The 20,232-nt window shown below is 37.3% G+C and overlaps 6 protein-coding genes across 6 annotated transcripts; 3 read left to right on the forward strand and 3 right to left on the reverse strand.

The window, feature by feature from the left end:
• The first annotated feature begins 1,611 nt into the window (after nt 1-1,611).
• LOC122415285 (uncharacterized) lies at nt 1,612-3,633 on the forward strand. Its single transcript, XM_043427268.1, has 5 exons — nt 1,612-1,966; nt 2,045-2,216; nt 2,468-2,577; nt 2,697-2,905; nt 3,012-3,633. The coding sequence occupies exons 2-5, from the start codon at nt 2,062-2,064 to the stop codon at nt 3,333-3,335; spliced, it is 798 nt and encodes a 265-aa protein (XP_043283203.1). The 5' UTR covers nt 1,612-1,966; nt 2,045-2,061; the 3' UTR covers nt 3,336-3,633.
• Nucleotides 3,634-3,880: 247 nt separating this feature from the next.
• On the reverse strand, nt 3,881-6,230 carry Sod1 (Superoxide dismutase 1). The gene is made up of 4 exons (XM_043427269.1): nt 5,980-6,230; nt 5,736-5,832; nt 4,334-4,521; nt 3,881-4,185 (listed from the first exon to the last, which is right to left on the reverse strand). The coding sequence occupies exons 1-4, from the start codon at nt 6,043-6,045 to the stop codon at nt 4,072-4,074; spliced, it is 465 nt and encodes a 154-aa protein (XP_043283204.1). The 5' UTR covers nt 6,046-6,230; the 3' UTR covers nt 3,881-4,071.
• Nucleotides 6,231-6,587: 357 nt separating this feature from the next.
• Nucleotides 6,588-7,520, forward strand: LOC122415287 (uncharacterized). Its single transcript, XM_043427270.1, has 2 exons — nt 6,588-6,882; nt 6,970-7,520. Exons 1-2 carry the CDS (start codon nt 6,818-6,820, stop codon nt 7,352-7,354), a joined length of 450 nt encoding a protein of 149 aa, XP_043283205.1. The 5' UTR covers nt 6,588-6,817; the 3' UTR covers nt 7,355-7,520.
• On the reverse strand, nt 7,409-9,749 carry PIG-Q (phosphatidylinositol glycan anchor biosynthesis class Q). Its single transcript, XM_043427265.1, has 5 exons — nt 8,729-9,749; nt 8,328-8,608; nt 8,028-8,220; nt 7,774-7,888; nt 7,409-7,652 (listed from the first exon to the last, which is right to left on the reverse strand). The coding sequence occupies exons 1-5, from the start codon at nt 9,521-9,523 to the stop codon at nt 7,462-7,464; spliced, it is 1,575 nt and encodes a 524-aa protein (XP_043283200.1). The 5' UTR covers nt 9,524-9,749; the 3' UTR covers nt 7,409-7,461.
• Nucleotides 9,750-10,551: 802 nt separating this feature from the next.
• On the reverse strand, nt 10,552-15,334 carry LOC122415282 (uncharacterized). Its single transcript, XM_043427264.1, has 2 exons — nt 13,100-15,334; nt 10,552-12,810 (listed from the first exon to the last, which is right to left on the reverse strand). The coding sequence occupies exons 1-2, from the start codon at nt 13,251-13,253 to the stop codon at nt 10,868-10,870; spliced, it is 2,097 nt and encodes a 698-aa protein (XP_043283199.1). The 5' UTR covers nt 13,254-15,334; the 3' UTR covers nt 10,552-10,867.
• Nucleotides 15,335-16,342: 1,008 nt separating this feature from the next.
• On the forward strand, nt 16,343-19,389 carry LOC122415284 (serpin B11-like). The gene is made up of 9 exons (XM_043427266.1): nt 16,343-16,485; nt 16,591-16,724; nt 16,874-17,062; nt 17,425-17,635; nt 17,711-17,919; nt 18,261-18,467; nt 18,624-18,768; nt 18,839-18,883; nt 19,051-19,389. The coding sequence occupies exons 1-9, from the start codon at nt 16,476-16,478 to the stop codon at nt 19,185-19,187; spliced, it is 1,287 nt and encodes a 428-aa protein (XP_043283201.1). The 5' UTR covers nt 16,343-16,475; the 3' UTR covers nt 19,188-19,389.
• Nucleotides 19,390-20,232: the final 843 nt, after the last annotated feature.

Below are 20,232 nucleotides of genomic sequence, written 5' to 3' on the forward strand. Positions count from 1 at the left end.
AACTAACAATATATTGAGTAGATTTACAGACTTGTCCGTCTTCGCTTGCCGACAACCCCATGGCTTTAGGACCGTGCGTTTGATGCTTTGCTTTGCGTTGCGTTGCTCGGAGCATGGTTGCATCTTAGCTCGCTTGCGACACGCGCGCGTGCGAGCATACACACGAGACTCTCGACGCTGTGTTACAGGCGTCACTAAAGTGTTTCCGTTACTGGCCCATGCTTCGTTACTATTTTCGAATCACCAACATTTTGGAATCATTCATTCACGCGCAATAAATATTGTGGCGACAATATAACGTCGAGGCGAAAGACTTCCCGATCGGCTTATTCATTTATATTGCGTCGAAAAAAGGGACTCTTAGAAATCAAAGGAAAAAATTGTATTTTATAACGAACAACAAAAACGAACGAATCTTTATTTTTCATTAAATTTTAACTCTAATTTTCGTTACGTTGTGATTTCGATCCTTCTGTCGATTCGCACGATCCTACGTTCTTTTATTTTGTAACTTAGGTGATCGATCAGTTGCTTTAGTAAGAGTGAAATTACTGTTAAAATGATAAAATAATTGTTAGTTACATTAACTGATAAAATTAGACCTCTACAAATTTTTATGGGTTTCTATTTTATTTGTTTATCGATTGATTGAAAAAAATTAATTCCTACAGGAAAAGATCAGTTTAGTCATCAAGGATAAAATAGGATTCCACGTGTCATATTTTGTGCCCCATTCTCTCAATGCACTGGAATCTACACACAGCGTTAACCGGCCGAACCGACACACGCTCCGCGCTAGTCTCACCCCACGCCGGCCGAGCGCCGAGCGTCGAGTGAGCAAAACATGCCTACGCCGCTCGCTCCGCCCAACATTCGCCCCTCCCTCTTTCTCTCCCGTTAGCTGGCGGCCGAACGAACGCCTCTATCCCCACTCCACTGCCGGCACTGTGCTACGACGAACGCTACGAAGCAATTTCTCCGGCCAGAGTCCAAACACGACCAAACGCGTGAAACGTAAACACGTGATGAACGTAAACATACCGAACAAATTATACAATATCCATTCAGAATTATTGAAATATCACATTTTTCTATACCAACCGATTGCCATAATTTGATCAATGCACAAACATGTGTGCATCGAACCATAAAAAAATTGAAATCGTATCCAATAAAATTATACAATATATTTATTCTAATTGAGTATATAATTCTAATATTGAGATTAATATTTTTTTATTCTTCATATACGCTGTTGACCCGATAAAAATACCAACGAAAGGGAAATAGTGACATAAAATGAAAGAAAATTTATGTGGTAGAAATATTTTTTGGTAGAAACATCTTATGGTAGATATTTTGGTATATTTAATTTAATTTTATTATTTAGTTCATTTATATTATTATTATCTTTTTTAATCTAAAGTTATTTTAAATTTAATAGTCCTACACTCGATTGTTAACAAAATTCTCTCTGTCGTCTAGAAGAAAACGACCGTGGCGTTATCTGTGCTCAACATTTGGACTAAACTCCGACATTGAACTGGGTTCTAGAGGCTAGAGGCCTAGTGTGTGTTTTTTCGGATACCGTCAGTCTCGATCGGTAAAATAAACTTTTTTTTACATAACCTGGAAAATCTGGTATAGTCTAATTTATATATATGCTCCGGATCCGGATATATACTCCGGAAAATTAGGGGAAATAACAAGAGTTTTCCCATTCTGGTTTTAACAAAATTTTAAGTATTAAAATGAGGATTTAGAAGTACCGGTGCGCTTTTCTTTTACAAACAACCAACGAATCCTTTTGAGATTAACGTTTCACCGGTTCACGAGTGACATTTAATCCAAGAGATATGAGTGTTTACGTTCGATAAATATTCGCAATAAGGTATGCGTTGCTGGTTAAACTCCAATTAAAAGTACCATTCATAGCTGAGCAATAGAGACTCCGTGAAAAACGAAGGTAAGTTTTTTCAATGCAAAATTAAAATAACTGAGATGAAAATTCTCAATTTAAACACTTTTGTGCAATTTTTTCTAGGCCTCCTATTTTAGCCAATGGATTCCTCCAAAGACAGTGATGTATCTTCTGTAATAAATGATCCGCAAGCTGGACCCATATCAATATTGTCCAAAGCTATTAAACAATCAAAGATCATATTTATTGGCACTTATCTAGAACGGCGCTATGTCAAAAGTCTCCGAGCATACAGGTATTGTTTGCAACTTCTCTTCACTATCTCCCAAAATCGCAATCAGGGTCAAATTTTTATGCATTGGATTAACGAAAAAAAGAAACACGAAAAGAGTCACGAAAAATATAAGAAAATTTCAAACAAACTTTCCCTGGATTGTTTTACCGAACAGGAATCTCTGATCATACCAAAGAGTCATTGAATATCTTTAACCTATTTCTGTTACTCCAAATATTAATAGTTAATTAATATGTCAATTTATCATTCAGAGACATTGTTGTGGTGGATAACAATGAACAAGAACTATTCAAATGTTTGGAAGAAATTCAGAAGATCACTCAACAGCAATACAGAACTAACAAATGGCTTGGCATAACTTGTAAGTCCAATTTGAATATAAAAGCCCGATTCGCTCCAATTTGAACAAGATTCCAATCGACTTGAGGATAATTTGTGAGAATTACTATGAAAATAAATCTAACACTGCAATTGTTGTAGGCGATGTGAAGGACAGTGTGATACAAAATTATAATTTGTGGGTCGAATTAGAAGGAATCCCACTTGGTCGGCATTGGTTTCAATTGAAATCGATTAAGATAAAGGATCATTCGATTCAGCCTCAACTAAGGTACTTGAGGGTAGCGAATCCATCGAATGAACGAAGATCTCTGACCATCGACGATTATCCAGAGATTGATTATAGAGCGGTAATTTCTTTGAATAATCTATCAAAGTTGTAATAAATAAAAAACCCATTAAGATGAGACTTTATTTGATGAATCAACTAATCAATAGATCTGTTTTTTTTTTCAGTTACTGTCGTACGAAAATGCTTGGGGCGCGGTCAAATTTTTAGCAGTATTTGTCATAAGTTTCTTAGCATTGGCTTGCAATGCGATTTGGTATCTCGGCGATTACAGTATAAAACTGACCCATGAATTGTCGGGTATGATACGAGCATGCACGCCCGTGCTCTTCGGTATTATGGATTTTTTTTCAAAATGTGTGGGCGGTTTTTATTGGTTGATTTACATGTTGTGGCGAGGTAATTCGGTGCCTCCTTACGATATGAGACCTTTGATGCAGTCGAATAACCAACGAGCCATCACTTATCATAGACCGCGCGCCTATAAATAATCTCAAAATGTCATTTTTCCTTCGAGAGAGCCGGAAAAAAAAGAATTTCTCGAGAATCGTTCGACTTATTTCGAAACACGTGCTTGGATCGCACATAGCGTATTATGTTTGGTAAATAAATATTCGGTATGATTATATACCGCGTGGTTTTTGACGGAGAACTCATGATCATACGTTTTTACCTTTAACTACGGAATTTTGTAAAATAAATGCTTGTATAAAAATATATATGTATATGTATACCGTGAACATGAAATACACAACACGCTTCGATGATGATCATCGAAATAAGCAGTAATTGTTGAACTCTTATTTTCTGTTCTGATCGTCATTTTTTTTAGAACTCTTGACCCAGACAACTCAGCATTCTTTGTAGATTTGGAGAAAATTCTATTTTGCGATACTTGATACATGATCGGTAGAGAGAATTCTGAATAAATGGATTCCTGTCGGTTTTTCTTAGGACTTAAATAACTCGACCATAGTGAGATAAGATCAAGTAGAGGAATTGAGGATTTTCTTTGTGTGGAATAAAAAACGTCATGTACATACAATCAATTATATTGAAATTACAATTTGTTGGGAATGATTTTTCTCTTTTTTTGTACACTTTGGAACCACTATTCAAAATCTATGGCTTCAAGGGCAATAGAATAGAGCGCTGGTGTGTTACGTTTATAGTTTTTTTTGTCCGAATCATACATGCACAGCACGGTACTTAAAGGGGACTGCGAATTCAGTCTTTCTTAGTGATTCCAATTACACCACAAGCCAATCGAGCACCCGCGTTGCCCGTTGTTTTCGAAAGCTCGTGACCTCCCTTGCCCAAATCATCAGGGTCGGCGTGAACCTGAAATATCACAGAGATTATAATTCAGTGCGGCAAAGGCTGTTTACAAGTGGAGCATTGGAATTTTATTCGTTTGAAATCTTATGGGAATTGTTCACTTTCGTATATATTGTGTCAAGAGTGAAACCACAGATTTCATAATTCTTACCACAAGAGTTCTACCAATGATGCTGTGAGCACCCTGCAGTTGAATCTGTTTATCGCTGATGTCAACCTTGGCAACGCCGTCATCGCCAGCTTGAACATTGCCCAGATCTCCAACATGACGAACTACGGCCTCGGGACCACCGTGCTCTTTTCCCAATGGATTGAAGTGAGGGCCGGCGCTTGTACATCCTTTTCATTAAAAACAATTACTTTTATTATCCATTACAGGACACAAAACTCATTTTAATCTGATGGAGGGAATTCAATAAATTTCCAGCCAAAGTAACAATTTCTATGGAATCATGGCAATTTCTTCATGCGTTACTTCCAATGTTTCTTCAATTGTCAGAATTATTACAATTTAATCATATCTTTTCAAGATGTCTCTGTTGAAATTTCATTCACAATAGACAAAACGCACATATAAATTTGAATCAAATCTCATTCTTATCCTAAAACCTGATGAAACGTGAAGAAAATTATGGCTACAGTAACGATCAATTCAATTCAATGTTATTTCTTATAAAATCTTAAAAACTAAAAAAAAATCTTTGGCATATTTGAAAATGATTGCTTAGTACAATGTAGATAGAGAAACACTGCAGCATCTAGAAAAGTTTTCTGAATAAACCTATTCGCTTCAGTATATTAATGCCAGAAGTTTTACTGATAACATTCAACATTCAGATTCAGATAACAACAACATTCACTTTATGAAAAAATATTCATTATGCTTTCATGTATTCATCACTTTTTTGCATGCAAAAAAACGTTTATGCAACTGCCACAGGCTTAAAATTATGCACTTGAGAATACACAATTGACAGGGTGTTATTATGTTTTCTATTTTTTCAATTAGTGCAAAGTAATTCTATGGACTTACATTATTTTTATTTTTTCTATCTGATTATATGTTATTTTCATCTTTTCTTTTATTTTTATTAGCTGATAAAATCATTCTTTTTTATCCCTCATATGATGAGAACAATTTAACACTCGGTACATGCAGAAAGCTTTTTCATCCAAGATTTCTAATAAATATCATCAATCTGTATCCTGTAGCAGTTCAAGATTGACCAACACACCCTAGCCAAGAAACTTTTTTCGACCAGGAAACGGTCGAAAAAAGTAGAAAAACGACCGAAATCGGTCGTTTCTGTACTTTTTTTTTATGCCCTTTTTTTGCCCCTTTTTTATGGGCCCTTTATGCCCCTTTAAGCATTTTAAATACCCTAGCATTTAACAATGATAGGGCATTGTTAAATGATAGTTATGCAAGTAACGAGTTATGCACACAGATCAAAGTTGCGCCATCATCGTCGTGTTCGGAATGAGTCAACACATCAGTATATCGAAGAAAAAATAAAAAAAAAAAAAAATACAGCAAAAAAAATGCAACGAACCATTGGTGTTGTCGCCGAATTCGTGAATGTGGAAGCCATGCAGGCCTTTCTTCAAGCCGGTTACTTCACCGGTGACCTTGACGGGATTTGAATCTCCCTGTACAGATACGCGAATGAGGACGATCAATACTCATCAAAAATTTTATTCTATTATTGATAAAATGTATGTATTTATGATAAAAAATGCAAAAAAACTAGGTGTGGAGCTTATTTGAAGACCCATGATTGTAAAAAAAATACTTACAGCTTGTTCGAAGTAAACAGTTCCCTTAACATCACCCTGCAGAACGCAAACGGCTTTCACGGTCATTTTCGTAAGATTTGTGTGTGTACGCGCAACGATATTTCGATCGAGAATGTTCACTCGGACTCGGACCGGCGATAGCCAACGATAACTTGTACTGCTTGTACTTAAGATACTTTTTTTTTCCTTTTGCTGAATCACGAATGATGGAGGTGTAACCGAAGAGAGTGTGCCGTGCGGAAAAACGACTGAAAATTACATTTGTTCTTTTTTTTCACTGCGCTCTACCCGCCGCCGTTGCTATTTCCTCTTGAAGTAAACTTCAGACCGTTATTATTTAATCGTCGCGAAATAAATATTTCTACGTCTATTCCAGCATTGAAAATAACTTTATAAGTTTCAAATTTATATTTGAACATACATGTGCTTTTAACTTGTTGTACACGAAGATTGAAGTTTGACCTTTACAATTCATTTAATATAAATTTACCAAATCAACCATATAGGAACACCGTGGTAGCTACAAAATCGAAATTTCGCGGCTCGTTTAATATTACTGCGCATGGCAGCAGCAGTGATGGTAGCGCCGGCGGCGGGTGTGCAGCAGTAGATTCAATTAACTTCGCATGATTTTTCGACAATAACGATACATAACCTCTCGCAATAACAATTCCACAATTGAACTCGATCATGTTGCATAAAATTTCATGAGAATTAGCAATACAAAAACAATTGTTGTGCTTAAGACTGGCTACTGGAAAATAAATTAAATATCGCAGTGTTATAATTTTAAGCGAAAAATCATTGTCAAAGGCCGATTGTATCGTACTTGAGAAAAATGAGCGTAACGAAATTGGGTTCCTATGCTAGTCGTTTTGCACATCGGCAATCACTCGTTAGAAGGTATTCGTCATCATATTTGAGTCGAACAGACTGAAATAAAAGATAACAATCTTCATTCAATGATAATAAAAAAAATGTATTTTTCAGACTCACAGCGCCAAAAATCCAACCCTTTTTCATTCTGAAGAACAATATATCGATAGGATCCGCTAAAGCAAGAGAAGACAAATTAGATGATTTAGAAAAACCGGTTCGTTTTTCCACGTCAGAAGCAGCAGCATGGGATCCTGTAGCAAGTCGTACAGGAGACACAGGAAAAGAAATGCTCTGGTATCAGCCAATTGTAGTAGCAGGCAGCACCATTATTTTCTTGATATACTTTGCCATATTCCGAGAGGAAAATGACATCGATGAAAAATTATCATGGAATTTGCGTGATCACTTCACCGGTGAAACATGGACGCAGATGGAAAAATCCCAACAAATTTCTACGGAATATGCAAATAAAGGAGCCACCATTTTCAATAAGTGAAACAATTCCTGGCTCTCTTCCAAATAATATGTAGAAAATGAGTATATTTGTGAATTTGTTTGCTCCGTTTTCTCTGTTTTATTCTAAGTTACAAATTTTTTAAACAACTAAAGAGGGTACAGCAATTGTCCCCAAAATATATTTCTAACAATCGTAGTCCATTCGATCGAGGGGTGATAGTTTATGGTGTCTGGTATGCAACGTTTCCATGTGTCAGACCATGGTGCTGCCACAGTTGACATTATCAATACGACTGGCTTCCCAGCTTGGCAAGAATGCAGCACCAATTTAACGGCACCTAAATTTCATGATGCATTAATATAATGTTTATGTAAAATCAGTTTTTCATGAGATGTGAACTGTATCAATGTGCACCGGTATTTATGAACAATAATTTGCTGATTCGTATCAAAACTTACTACGTGTGTTACGTGATCGGAACAACCAGCTTAAAAAGGTGTAAATAGGCATAACTTGCATATAAAATCGTAGTCTCGTGAGCAAACCACCGAGTCCAATTAACATTACTCTGAGCTGTAAAAAAAATAAACATGGTTAGATACTCTCCGAGTGTTTTTCCATGGTAGTTTTTGAGCTGAAATATCATTTGCTAGAGTTTTACTAGATTTATACACTCAAAACGAGAATACCAAGAAAAAAAAGTCTATTGTACCGTAGTAAATACTGCATAATAGACCCAAGTTGTTGGCATTAAAAATAACAGAATAGTAAAAAGAAGAGTTCCAACAAATAGTTGATCAGGTTGATACTGACAAGAGTCCACTCGTTCTCTCAGCGGATTTTTTTTTTTGCCCAAGAATAATCGAAACAATGCTGTTAATCCTCGTACTTGAATATTAAAAAGCCTGAAATTGGAAGAAATTGTGAGTAATTTGGTCAAATTTATTCAACGATTATTTGAAAATTTTGATTTTCAACATTATGATTGTCGAATGAAAATTTTTTTTCATACCTGGCAGCGTATACATATATGCAGTAAGTATGAAAGCTAACTAGAGCTAGAATGTCAGCGGCTATGGATATCTGGAAAGTTACTCCGAGTCTGCCAAACAGTAAGAGAACTTTGAAGGCAAAATCCATAACAGGCTTTATAAATACAAGAAACGTCCACCACAAATGAATGTGATAGAGAAAAAACTTTCCAAGCATCTTGTTAAATGAGTGATTGAGCTTCAGTCCTGCTGGAGCTCCCATTAACCAGTCAACTAGACTTTTCAACGAATCTACAACTATCTGCCAAAAGAAACAAAACTTGTTTTTTTATTTATTCCATTTTCCTCATGTTCAAGTGCAAAAAAATTGAAAATGATACATTTTGATGCATTTCAACAATGAAAATTGCAATCTAAATACCTCTGCATTGTCCAGCAATATTTGAGACGGAGGTGTATCACCGATGACAAGCAATAAAAATCTGAGAAGCAAAACTCCTAGATAGACATCCGAGATTGTGGCCAAAATATGATTTCCAGTTTTAAGGGTGAATTTTTTCTCCTGAATTACAGTAACAAGCATCCATTTGGTATTTTCTAACCAGCCATTGAGGTGCATCCCTAGTGTAGAATATTTCAGCATCGGTAATAATTTGTTTGTTATTTTAGAAAGGAAGAGCACAGGATAGAGTTGCAGAAGCATGCTAGACATCAGGAGAGTTTCTCTGAATCGAGTGAACCTGGATTTCTCATTGACGCGTTCTTCAATCATTTTTTTCTCCAGTGTGCGTTTTAGTTCTTGAAAATGATTGCCGGATGGAACTCTGTGTTCAAAAAGCTCAGCTTTCAGCAGAGCTGATTGGTCGTAAACGATGAAAACTGTACGAACCGTCGAATGTGATATTTTTTTGTGTTCAACTATCACCTCTGAAAGTCGATAGTCGTAATTTGTTTTCTTATAACTAGCTTTTTCGAAATTGACTTGTATCCAGTCGGAAATTTTTTTCTCACGAAAACCATCGTGCTCGCTCGCTCCCGAATAATAACCGATCAAATCGTTGTTCGATTTCGTTCCAGTCGCGGGGTCGATTTTACTTATACCAACAATGTAAAATTTTTTTACACCGTTCTCATTATCGTATGTTACTTTACCGTACATGTAGCCCGGTCCCTCACCGCTGAAATGGCTCGGTACAAATATCACAAGACTTTTCATTATTGATCAGTTTCTTGTCTCGTCGAAACGTCAAAACTCATTTTTAGATGTCTAAATTATTTTTCAATCTCATGATTGGAGTGTTCGTTGTGATTTTCATTCGTTATAAGACTCATTTCAATGAAAATGCAATTATTCTCATTGTTGTTATTGTTCAAGCGCAATCAGAGTGAAGGTTCGCCAATTTTAGGTTAAGGATGAAATTATAAAATTGCGATGTACACTGAAATGACACATAGTATATATCTTAAAGCAGACCTCCGTGAACTTTGCTGATTGATTCAAAGATTTCTGATTTTTTGTGTGCACACTGCATATTTCCCGAAGCCTGATAAAACGGGATCGCTTTTTATCAGTTATAAAACCTATAATTCTTTCGTTGTAACAAAAAACACAAACACTTTGTAAGAAAAAAAACCAACTTTGGAAAATGAGTCAGCATTATGCGTCTACCGCCGCTGCACGTAATTGTGTAAAACCATGAATATAATTTTGGAATTTATTGTTTACAGCGTACGATTAATTAATTTATAGATTAATGAACGCGTTAAAGTGGACACCATTGGTTTATTTTTATTTTGCTCAGGACCCACGTTTCTCTCCTGAAAATCATTAATAATAAAGAGTTATAGCGGGTTTTTTTTCGTTTCTTTTTTTTATAAATCTGTCAAGTTTACAGAAATAAAGCAGAGTGAAGCCGAGACCAAATTACACGTATGAAAACATTTCAATACAAAGGCAATCACAGGTGAAAAAAATACAAACTTGGCTTTATTAAAAAATATTTGTTCGGAATTACAAAATGAAAAAGAAGAAATAAAATATAAAATCGTTGGGTCAGAGGTGGTATACTGACTCACTTCACACGTTCAGTATCGGAGAGAAAGCCTGCGCACAGCCTGCGTCAAGAGCATGGATCAGTCGACTAACCTCACTTGGAATTTTTGAAATCGAAATTCTTTGACACAGTTTGATCGATTAAAAAAAGGCTCTGTCAGCCTACGCAGAACGATGGCAAAAATCGACTGACAGAGCCTTTTTTTAATCGGTCAAACTTTGTCAAAGAATTTCGATTTCGAAATTTGCAAATATCTCTCTCGCACTAATGGTCGCGATATACCGACTGATCCATCCTCTTAAAATCTTTAGTTCGAGCGAACGAGACGGGACAGGACAACACAAGCTCGAATAACAGTGATAGCGTAAAAAAATATAGTTAATCTTTCAATTTCGTACCGAAATAAAATGAATCTCACACGCAATCGCGAATTACAAAACTGTAATATTTTGACAATGCCACTTTATAAGAGAGCAGTTGTTGCACAAATTTTTTCTAGGTTAATCTTAGTTTTTGGCTCTTAGAAAGTTCCACAATGCTATAGTTGATTCAAAAATGTCGAAAGCTCCATGCTTATTAGGAGCCCCTATTCTTTCCAGACCGAACCGAACGTGTAACACGCTATCAAAGAGTGCAAGATCCGTTTCATTGGGTAACTCTGATTTGATGCGATCTATTTGGCTGAAAATCCTCTCGACATGTGCATTAGAATGGGGGAGGCACAAAATCTTGAATGCAAGATTGCTCAAAAGTTTGAAGGGCTGTTGTTCTCCACTGCTGTCTCGATATTTGACCACTTCAATCCAAAACTTCTCCGTGTCCGTTGTTTCTTTCCAATTGATTGCACGAAGTTTGTCCCACTCGGATTCAATCCGACTGAGCGTCGACGGCGCACTATTTTTCTCAAAGTATGAAGCCACGTCCGTGATCGGCATTCTGTCTGATTTCAGACACTCCGATACGGAGAACAAATTCATTTTTTCCAACATTTCGAAATCTGGGGGTAAACGCTTTTCCAGTTCTTTTTTAAGATTCACCAGAAACGAGACGCACCTTGATTTGAGACTAGCTTTGGCTTCCCCATGAATCCCATGCTCGCTGCAAGCTGTGTCCAAAGCGGAAGCCATGGCGGACGACAAATTCAAATGCCCTCGGTTATTACGCTCGTTAGTACTGATCAGCGCCGTCGATTGAACAACTCTATTGGCTATACTCGCGTAGAGCATTTTCAAGTCTGAGAGCAGTTTCGTCGGATCAGCTGTTTTCGATTCGAAATTTCTGCTCGTCTCTTGTACCGAGCCCAGTATCGGCTGCAAAAATTTGAGATAAACGAAGTAACTTTTATCCTGGTATATCTTATATAGTACGTCAGCAGTCAAACAAGAATGCTTCGATCGACTTGTTTCGAAATGGCATTCGAGTCTCTGCCACTGTGCTAAAATCCTTTCGACTACGGTATCGATCGACAGCCACCGTATCCCAGTAGCTTGCGGTATTTTCACGGGATCTTCTTCGCCGTTAATTGCGTCGTACAGTTCCGAGTACTTCAAGCGTCTCGTGGAAGAATGGGCGAACCAATTGTACGTTTCTCTGATCATGAATTCAATGTTGTTCGGCAGAGTATTTAAAGATGCTTCTGAGACTGCGAGCTGCAGAGAATGGCAGAGGCAAGAAAACAATTTCAGGTGAGGAACGTCGAGCTTTAGTACACCATGGATGTTTAAATTGATCTCGACCATCGTCGAAGCGTTGTCGAGGCCAATGCCTTGGAGGTTTTCTAGTTTCAAATGTGCGCGATGGAGCATTTTTTTAATTGCTCCTACGATGTCTGCGACAGTTGCGTCCTCAATTTTCGTCAAGCCCAAATACGCGGAGACGATTCTCATGCTGCTCGCACTGTAGTATCTGATCGCAATCCCAAGAATTTTATTCACTGTAATATCCGGAGATTCGTCAAGCAACAGACTGTAGTAACTGTCACCAATGTCCTTGACCAACGATTCAAAATAGTGCGACCCGAGACTCGTGATTTGATTAGTTCTTTCGATCTCGTCCACGCTCGCTTCCGAGGACGTGTTTCTCTGCAGTCGACTCGGATAATCAAAAACAGCATTCGCTTCGAGCATCGCGGCGTACGCCAGACGAGAGGGAGCGGGCTGCTCCCTCTCGTCTGGCTGTCGGTGTTGTTTTTCTCGTTGTTTTGTGACCGTGCTCACCGCCTCAGACTTATTCACCGCTCGTTTGCGACTCGCAGGTAGGTATTTATCCGCCGCGTTCCTGTGCTTGTCAGACTTTGCGTGGATCCGTAAATTATTCAGCAAGGCGACAAGTTCTACTTTGCAGTACTTGCAGAAGGCTCTGGACGGATCTTTTGTTTGTGTTAACCACCTTTTCATATCCGGGAGCTTCCGCCATTCCGGACGGAATTTATACTTCTCCCGTGAGGGCGCTAAACAAATAATTTACCCTCGTTTATGTAAATCGTTTCAGTTTCACATATTTTCAATAATTAGGAAAAATTTAATCATTTTTTTGCCACATATTATACAAACGTCAGTTAATGAAACCGAATAATAGAAAAAATTTAATCAGCCGAATAATTATTTCGATAAAAAAGTGTTTGAGGCCTCAAAGAAATACTTTTCGGTTAAAATATTTGGAAAAAAGCATTAAAGTGTAATATTCATAGTTGGCAAATGTCGTGTTGAAATGTTTCGGTTAAAATGTTATAATCTTACCAAGAGCAGGTTTGACGGGTTTCACGTGTACAGACCGATCCCCCTTCTTCGTCGTTTTCGGTGCCTCAGAGAGTGGGATTACGCCGGGTTCTGTGGTGAGACTGAACTCACTGAGCACACGAACGAATTGACTCGTTCCTGGGGCGTTGTTCATCGTTGTTGGTGCACTCCCGACATGCACGGTCGAAGAACTAACTTTGTAGTCTTGCTCTTCGCTCGAACGGGATGGATTAATTCTGTCGACGGTTGCTCGATCAGATAACGGATTTATCGGTTCTTCTATTGACAAGAGATAATCGCTTAGTGCGTTATTCTTATAGATATTTGCAAAATTATATCGGGAAGGCAATTCAGATTTCTGCCTGTTAAATAAATGACGTCAGCCGAGGGCGATCTCGCTGAAAAGTTCCCAGTCCTTTCTGTCGTTTTCACTCCATCCATTGAAATTGACTTTACTTCGATGATTCTCGGAAGCTTGCGAACTCGCGATTCAGCCTGCAGAGCATTTCACACTAAACCACCTTAAGAGTAAACTTTTCTAGGGCGGTTTCGCAATTTCCGTAATTTTCAGTGTTCTTGTGATTTTAATCTTATTACTATTAATTTAATATAAAATTAATTAAAATTAAATTAATATACAACTAAATTAAGGAATTTGTAGATGAAAATATAATATCAGTATGAAATTACGAATCTTGCATCTATTTTTAGGTAAAATAAATTTTTTACAAGTGCCAACTGATGTTTTCAAGTGATGTGTTCGAATCCACTTTTCATGAATTCGAACATTCGAGAGATCGGAAAAATATCGTGAGATTTGACAGAATTTCTGAAATCTTTCTAACCAATAACATTATTTCAAGGCTCGTAATCGGTTTTTTACTGTTTATTTGATTCAGAAAACTGTGAGAATTGTTAAGCTGCACGAACGTTCTGGTTCGAGACGATAATTAAAGTAAAAACGCTTATTCCACTGTCACACAACACGATTTTGTTTTTCAATTGAGCTCTTATTTTATCGCGAAACTTTATTTTTCGAAAATGGATATCGTAAAAACTCTCCGTGGAAAAAATTGAACATTTCCTTTGTTCCGGCACCACGGCGTCCAGCTCTTTCGATTTTTCGAATCCAATAACTTGTGACAAAGGGTTAATTCTGGAGAAGAAAATTTTTCGTGGCGAGAGAGCGAATAATATGCAGCAAAAGAATCGGCCGCGAGTTAATTCTTTGTCAAAGTAACACTACGGGCTTTACACTTCTATGAGGATCCTTCTTCGTTGACGTAACGCATCGTGCGTCAGGCGGCAGACCTACTGCCCACTATTTTACACCCGAGGACCCGAGTCCCTCCCTTTGCGACGACCGTGCACACAATCTGTAAACAAACTTCACTATATACGCTGGCTACGCGGAAAAATACTGTCGAGATTCATCGTTGTACTGCCAATCCATGTTTGTGTGGAGAAATTTTCGACGTCGTGTCTCTGCGACTACAATGGACGGAGTCCGTGGGCTAGCAACAAGTAGACGATTCGCCACGACACTCCGCAAGCGCGCCCTTCGCACCGTGTGACACTGAACATCATCCAATTTACACATTTAAATTAAAATTAAAATTAAAATTAATTAATTTAATTGAAATAATTATCCCTCCGTTGACACACATGGGTCTGTGGTGTCCAGTCTGTTTCTGTAAATCGGTAGTCCTGGAGGAGAGAGGAACTCGGGCACCAATCAGCAACCTTGGCCCACAGTTCGTGGCGAGCCATCAAGCTATTTGCATTTTGGTAGTGGACACTGTAGACCCACGTGTGTCTGGGGAAGTATAGTGGTTTAAAAAAAGTATTTTTTAATTATTTCATTATTTCCTTATATATTTACTGCAACAGTATATGTAAAGCCTCAGGAAGATCACAGTTGTCCTTACAATTAAAAAAAATCGCAATGTGCCGCTTTACAACTTTTTTGAGTTTTACTTTTCAATCTGATAAATTTTCAGTATAATCTAAGTAACCGTAAGCAGTATCAATTCAATTTTTATTAATAAATAATAGTATTGAACTGAAACATAAAAAAGTGTTGAATTTTAACTATACCTGAGTTTAAAACCATAATCTCCCGAAAAAAGAGCAATTTTTCGAGTAAAAATTGGCGTTTTTCAATGAGCCGAATAATTAAACTTTTTTTGAATTTCATAATGCTATATATTTTTTTTTTAATCTACTGTATATCAACAAAAATATAGCACACTATTAATTTTTTAAATTCGTTTAATGAAAAGATATGCTTTTTTAAGTGAATTCATGAATTTTTTCATTCTTTGTATCATTTTTCATTGAATTAAAATAATAGAGATTAATTTTTATCCATTTCTTAACGCATGCTCTCTTTCTATAGATATCAAACTACATTCCTGAATTTTTTGTAGGCAGGTGCGGGAAAAATTTGTGTGTCAACGGAGGGTTAAATAATCAAAAAATCATTTCAAATTATTATTTGAATAATCAAATTTAAAAAAAAAACCACGACGATTTGAAACTTCATTTTTAGTAATGAAAGTAGCGTCGCTGATAATGTTTGATATTCCAGCATCGCAGCGACGATTAGTCACATCCTCGAAGCGAACGACTTCAATGTCCTTGAGACACCTCGCTATCGTTCGTTCAAAATAAAAAATAAACTCATCCAGAGAACCGGAAAGCCGATGCATCGGGGCCGTCCTGTGATCTAAATTGAAGTATTCCACCCTGAAAATTCGATCAGATTCGTTATCATTCCGTCTTTAACGAAATGGATTTTGTTTAATAAACTCAATGTTTTTCTCAGTTTAATGATTTTCAAATTGGTATTTAGCAATGAAACTGGCAAATTTTATGCAATTATTTATAACAAATTTAATCGTCTTTCAATGCGCATACAGCAGGACATAAAATTTTTGACACAATGAAGGCGATCTCGAAAAAAAATAGTATCAAAAAAATATTAAAAAATTGAGCCCAAACTCCGGTAGTATTAACCGTGTTTGTTTATCGACGCGATTGCGTCGCTTTTGATCGTTTGGCGACGTGATTCGAAACAATTAGAATTGAAACGGTTAAAATAAAAGGCAGCAGTTTCGTCTGAATTTTTCGGTACTTGGAACAGAAGAATAGAAATTTGGTTTTTAATCTCACTCTTGTGATACGACAACATTGTTTTTCGCCGAACTAAGTAAGCGACAATACCGAGTCTCTAGTACTCGAGAGCCAAGATTTTTCTTTTAGCGTTATTCCTGCTCGAAGTTTCAGTCACAGAACTCTCGACTGAGAGAAGTCCCGATCATCGAGTGCTTTATTTTCCGTTTCGTGGTTGGACGATTTTAACCGAAGGCCCAAAATGCGTTTACGTAAGTAGCGATTGAGCTCCATAGAAATATTTTTCTCAATATCCACTGTTTATCAAAATATCTTGAATTTTTATGCTTTTTTCTTCACAATATCTCGCCGAGCAGTTTCCTCAGTGGGCTTCTTGAACCTGGCCCTCGTAGCGATAACTACTCACGCATCACTCTCGCTTCCAAAAGAAGTAAAAATTCTGGAACAGATAAGTTCCGACTGCAACAACTTCTCGAGTCTTCTCGTCAAGGTAATTTATACAAACGATCGCCAATCATCGCATTCGATGTTAAAACGGAACGCCGGAACTCTCGAATAGCTTAATTAATGCGAGGCTCGTTTCGTAATTAATTCGATTGATTCCGAAGGACGAATGTGAAAATAAAATTCTTCTCGTAGAGCGTCGCGGAGCTGGGACCAAAAGATTTCGAAAGCTACGGTATTTCTCCGATCGGTATTTATCTGACCTTGTCCACGATAGCGTTCGGAGCGACCGGGGAGACTCGTTCCGTTCTTGACTCCGCTGTGTACAATGGACCGGAAGATGAGAGAAAAATTTCATTCAAATCCCTCGTCGATTACTTGAATGTGAGTTTTAATTGAAATCAGTGATTTTGCAACTAAGCGGAGGACAAAAAAAATTAGTTAATTTTCATTGCATCCGCTTTCGTTCAGCCAGAATATTGTGAACACTTTCTTCAATTCGTTTCGTTTTACGTCTCTCTTGCGGGTACATCAAACGGGGTTCAAAGATTCGTTCATTTTTCGAAGAGACGTCGAGGAAACGATGAGAAACTTTTCGTATTCGTCGACCATTTCACTATTATCTAAATCCTCTTTAATTCGGTTTTATACTTCCAAAATTCGAAATTTCAATAGATCACTCGATCATTGAATATTCGATGATTAGCGAATAATGCTCTTCAGTGATGGGACCAAAAATATTTCAGCACGATCTCAGCGGGCTGCGAGTAACCAACGGCTTCTTTGCTTCTCGACACATTTCGTTCGAATCAAAATTCGTTGGAGCCATCGACGAAGTTTTCGGCGCAACTCTACGGAAAGTCGATTTCGAGAAGGAGCCGATCGCAACGAACGATATCATGAGCGATTGGTGCAAGGAGCGGACAAACTCTCGTCTGAAGAACAGCGTAACCGCAGGTAAAATTGCTTTTCCACTTACATTAATGAAAAAAAAATGAAAATGATTTACAAAGTGAATTCCCTCCGGAACAGCGAATTACGACCCGAAAAGAGTTCTCTCGTTCACGAACACTGTATACCTCAAAGGCACTTGGTTGACGCAATTCAATATCCGAGAAACTGAAAACAAATTGTTTTTCGTTAATACTACAGTGCAAACATACTTACCGCACATGATTGTAGCAGGAAATATTACTTTGGTGGAAAAAACGGACTTCACGATATTCGAACTGCCATTAAGGGTGAAAAAGTTTATTTCAGTATTTGAAAACAAAAATTAGTTGGGTTAAAAAAATGGTCTTTAAGATATTGAAGAGATCGGGTAATTAGGATACTATCTGAGGATATATCGTACTGTTGAAAAGTTTGAACGGCCATGTCTCACTTTCAAACGTCAAGAAACGTACTGTGACGTTTTTGCGATTTTTGATAAAAACATTTTTTTTTGCTGTAATGGGGTACCTTTGAGAAATTTGTGAAATTTCTTTTTTTACTGCAATTTAACTCCAATGGAACTTGGCTACTGATTGAAAAAAGCTTGTTCCTTTCGTTCCGGAGGTATTGACTGATTTTTTAAATACAGGCTGATCTAGGTGGCCGTCAGGCACTTCGCATGATCGTCATACTTCCAAAAGAGCTAAAAAGGCTCCCCGAACTCGAACAAAATATTTCTGGGTTTTTATCGCAACACTTATTCTTGAAGTCATCACTAGTCGTCGAAGAACGATGCATCGTAATTCCTAAATTCAGGATTGCAAGTAAAATTGACTTGACACGACCCTTGAAAAATGTGCGTATACACGGCGCTGTAAAATTGAATTATTTTTTCGTCGCACAATTGTTTTTATTGGGATTTCGTGGTGTATTCGAATCCTCATTTTCATACGGCAGAGAAGTTCGTTGAGAAAAGGTTAGCTGCGTATTTATTGTTTGCTTTTGCCCACAGATGAGTATGGGAGATTTGTTCAGTAAAGAGAGGGCCAGGTTCCTTGGAATAAGCAGTCCTCGAGATAGATTTTATTTCACTGGAGTGGAACAAAACACTGTATTCGAAATGAATGAAGAAGGAATCGAGGTTGCTTCAGCCATAGGTAAGCATTTTTCGTCATCGTTGATGAAAAAAAGGATTTTCTAACTCCGAATTTATTTTATCTGTCTAAGGTTGTAACGACGAAATATTGAAGGCTCCATCAATATTTAAGCCTGGTAAGAATTTTCCATACGCGTTACTTTCGATAGAATTATCTTGCATTTTTCATTCGTTAGACTTTTGAATCATTTAGTATGATTAAAAATAAATTTATAACTAAATTTCCAATTAGTTTAGTTCAGAGCATCGCTCATTTTTTGAAATAATGAATTCCTCTTTCAAGACTCATCGTTGAAGGCTAGTAAGTGGCATGAGGAATGCAAACACCATCGCATTGTTGTACGTCATCCTTTTTATGCTGCGATCGTTACCTCGGACTTGAATCCCGTGAATTTATTCACTGTTCAGTTCAATGGTTAAGGAGGAAGATCCTCCTATGCTCCGTCATCATTTGATCTTCACCTCAAAATTCCAACTGGGCCATGACGGAGTTCGTTTGGAAAGTAGTTTTTTTTATAATTTCTTCCGGCGAGTTTAAACTCGCTGCTGACCGTATATAGTAGGCTCGATTTTCATTGTGAAAACATTAAACGTCAAATAATAAAACCTGAGTGAAATATCATCAAAATGTTTTTAATTATTCGAGCACAAATTTCCAAACCTTCGTCCAAAACTTTTCCCTCCTTTTATTGATAAAATTCAAGTGAAAAAATACGAACGTAATAAATATGTTCAAAAATGCACGCTTTTGAAACAACTGGAAATTGAGTCGGCAAGTCGATCGTCTGTCATGAGGCTAAAAGTCTATTGTTTTTTGGTTAATTTTATAGTGAAATAATGAAGAAAAGCAGTATGAATTCGAGCAACCAAGCCATCCGGTCATTTTGCGAGAAAAAAACTTTTTTCCGGTACAAATGTTCTGTAGGATCGAATCGTCACACACGTGTCGTTCGAATCCATTATTGATAGGAAAACAATGGCGATTTTTCAGTACCGAGAACTCTGCAAGTTATCGTATAATCGAAAAAACCTTCAGTTCGTTTTTCGCTCGTGTCACGATTCGAAATTCCTGGAATTAAATTTAAACGATTTTCTATGATTCGCTATTCTTTTGAGAGTCACTTTAAAATCGAGTTTTCGTCTCGTTATTCTTTTCAAATCATAATCAACAATGAAAGAAAAATATTATTCGTAATCATATCGTTTTGTTACATTGTTCAACAATCGGTGAAGCTCACCTGAGAACCGTGACACACGTGATTTCATCAGAATGGTTGATCCTGCACACAAAAATTCGTTCGAAAACGTTTTATGTCGCAATACAAAAAGTGCTCGAAGAACAATGAGAACACGTGACCGAGCGTACAGAGATTTGTTTCCAAAACAGATTGTATCGAGGTCAAAAACCACGCGATGTCTCCGAGACCTCGCATTTATGAGACATTTTAAAGGTGCTAATTTTTTT

The sequence above is a fragment of the Venturia canescens genome, chromosome 8, assembly GCF_019457755.1.
Source record: "Venturia canescens isolate UGA chromosome 8, ASM1945775v1, whole genome shotgun sequence".
Classification (NCBI taxonomy): domain Eukaryota; kingdom Metazoa; phylum Arthropoda; class Insecta; order Hymenoptera; family Ichneumonidae; genus Venturia; species Venturia canescens.

What these genes read in the sequence shown, in the direction of transcription:
- LOC122415287 (XM_043427270.1), top strand. Translation starts at nt 6,818, where the DNA reads ATGAGCGTAACGAAATTGGGTTCCTATGCTAGTCGTTTTGCACATCGG. An exon ending in CGGCAATCACTCGTTAGAAG is followed by an intron (nt 6,883 to 6,969) that starts GTATTCGTCATC and finishes TGTATTTTTCAG; the next exon opens with ACTCACAGCGCCAAAAATCC.
- LOC122415282 (XM_043427264.1), bottom strand. Translation starts at nt 13,253, where the DNA reads ATGAACAACGCCCCAGGAACGAGTCAATTCGTTCGTGTGCTCAGTGAG. An exon ending in ACCCGTCAAACCTGCTCTTG is followed by an intron (nt 12,811 to 13,099) that starts GTAAGATTATAA and finishes TTATTTGTTTAG; the next exon opens with CGCCCTCACGGGAGAAGTAT.
- Sod1 (XM_043427269.1), bottom strand. Translation starts at nt 6,045, where the DNA reads ATGACCGTGAAAGCCGTTTGCGTTCTGCAGGGTGATGTTAAGGGAACT. An exon ending in CTGTTTACTTCGAACAAGCT is followed by an intron (nt 5,833 to 5,979) that starts GTAAGTATTTTT and finishes GTATCTGTACAG; the next exon opens with GGAGATTCAAATCCCGTCAA. An exon ending in TCATTGGTAGAACTCTTGTG is followed by an intron (nt 4,186 to 4,333) that starts GTAAGAATTATG and finishes GTGATATTTCAG; the next exon opens with GTTCACGCCGACCCTGATGA.
- PIG-Q (XM_043427265.1), bottom strand. Translation starts at nt 9,523, where the DNA reads ATGAAAAGTCTTGTGATATTTGTACCGAGCCATTTCAGCGGTGAGGGA. An exon ending in ATATATGTATACGCTGCCAG is followed by an intron (nt 8,221 to 8,327) that starts GTATGAAAAAAA and finishes TTCCAATTTCAG; the next exon opens with GCTTTTTAATATTCAAGTAC. An exon ending in ATTATGCAGTATTTACTACG is followed by an intron (nt 7,889 to 8,027) that starts GTACAATAGACT and finishes TTTTTTTTACAG; the next exon opens with CTCAGAGTAATGTTAATTGG.
- LOC122415284 (XM_043427266.1), top strand. An exon ending in TCTCGAGTCTTCTCGTCAAG is followed by an intron (nt 16,725 to 16,873) that starts GTAATTTATACA and finishes TTCTTCTCGTAG; the next exon opens with AGCGTCGCGGAGCTGGGACC. An exon ending in TATTCGAACTGCCATTAAGG is followed by an intron (nt 17,920 to 18,260) that starts GTGAAAAAGTTT and finishes TTTTAAATACAG; the next exon opens with GCTGATCTAGGTGGCCGTCA.
- LOC122415285 (XM_043427268.1), top strand. Translation starts at nt 2,062, where the DNA reads ATGGATTCCTCCAAAGACAGTGATGTATCTTCTGTAATAAATGATCCG. An exon ending in AAAAGTCTCCGAGCATACAG is followed by an intron (nt 2,217 to 2,467) that starts GTATTGTTTGCA and finishes TTTATCATTCAG; the next exon opens with AGACATTGTTGTGGTGGATA. An exon ending in CAAATGGCTTGGCATAACTT is followed by an intron (nt 2,578 to 2,696) that starts GTAAGTCCAATT and finishes CAATTGTTGTAG; the next exon opens with GCGATGTGAAGGACAGTGTG.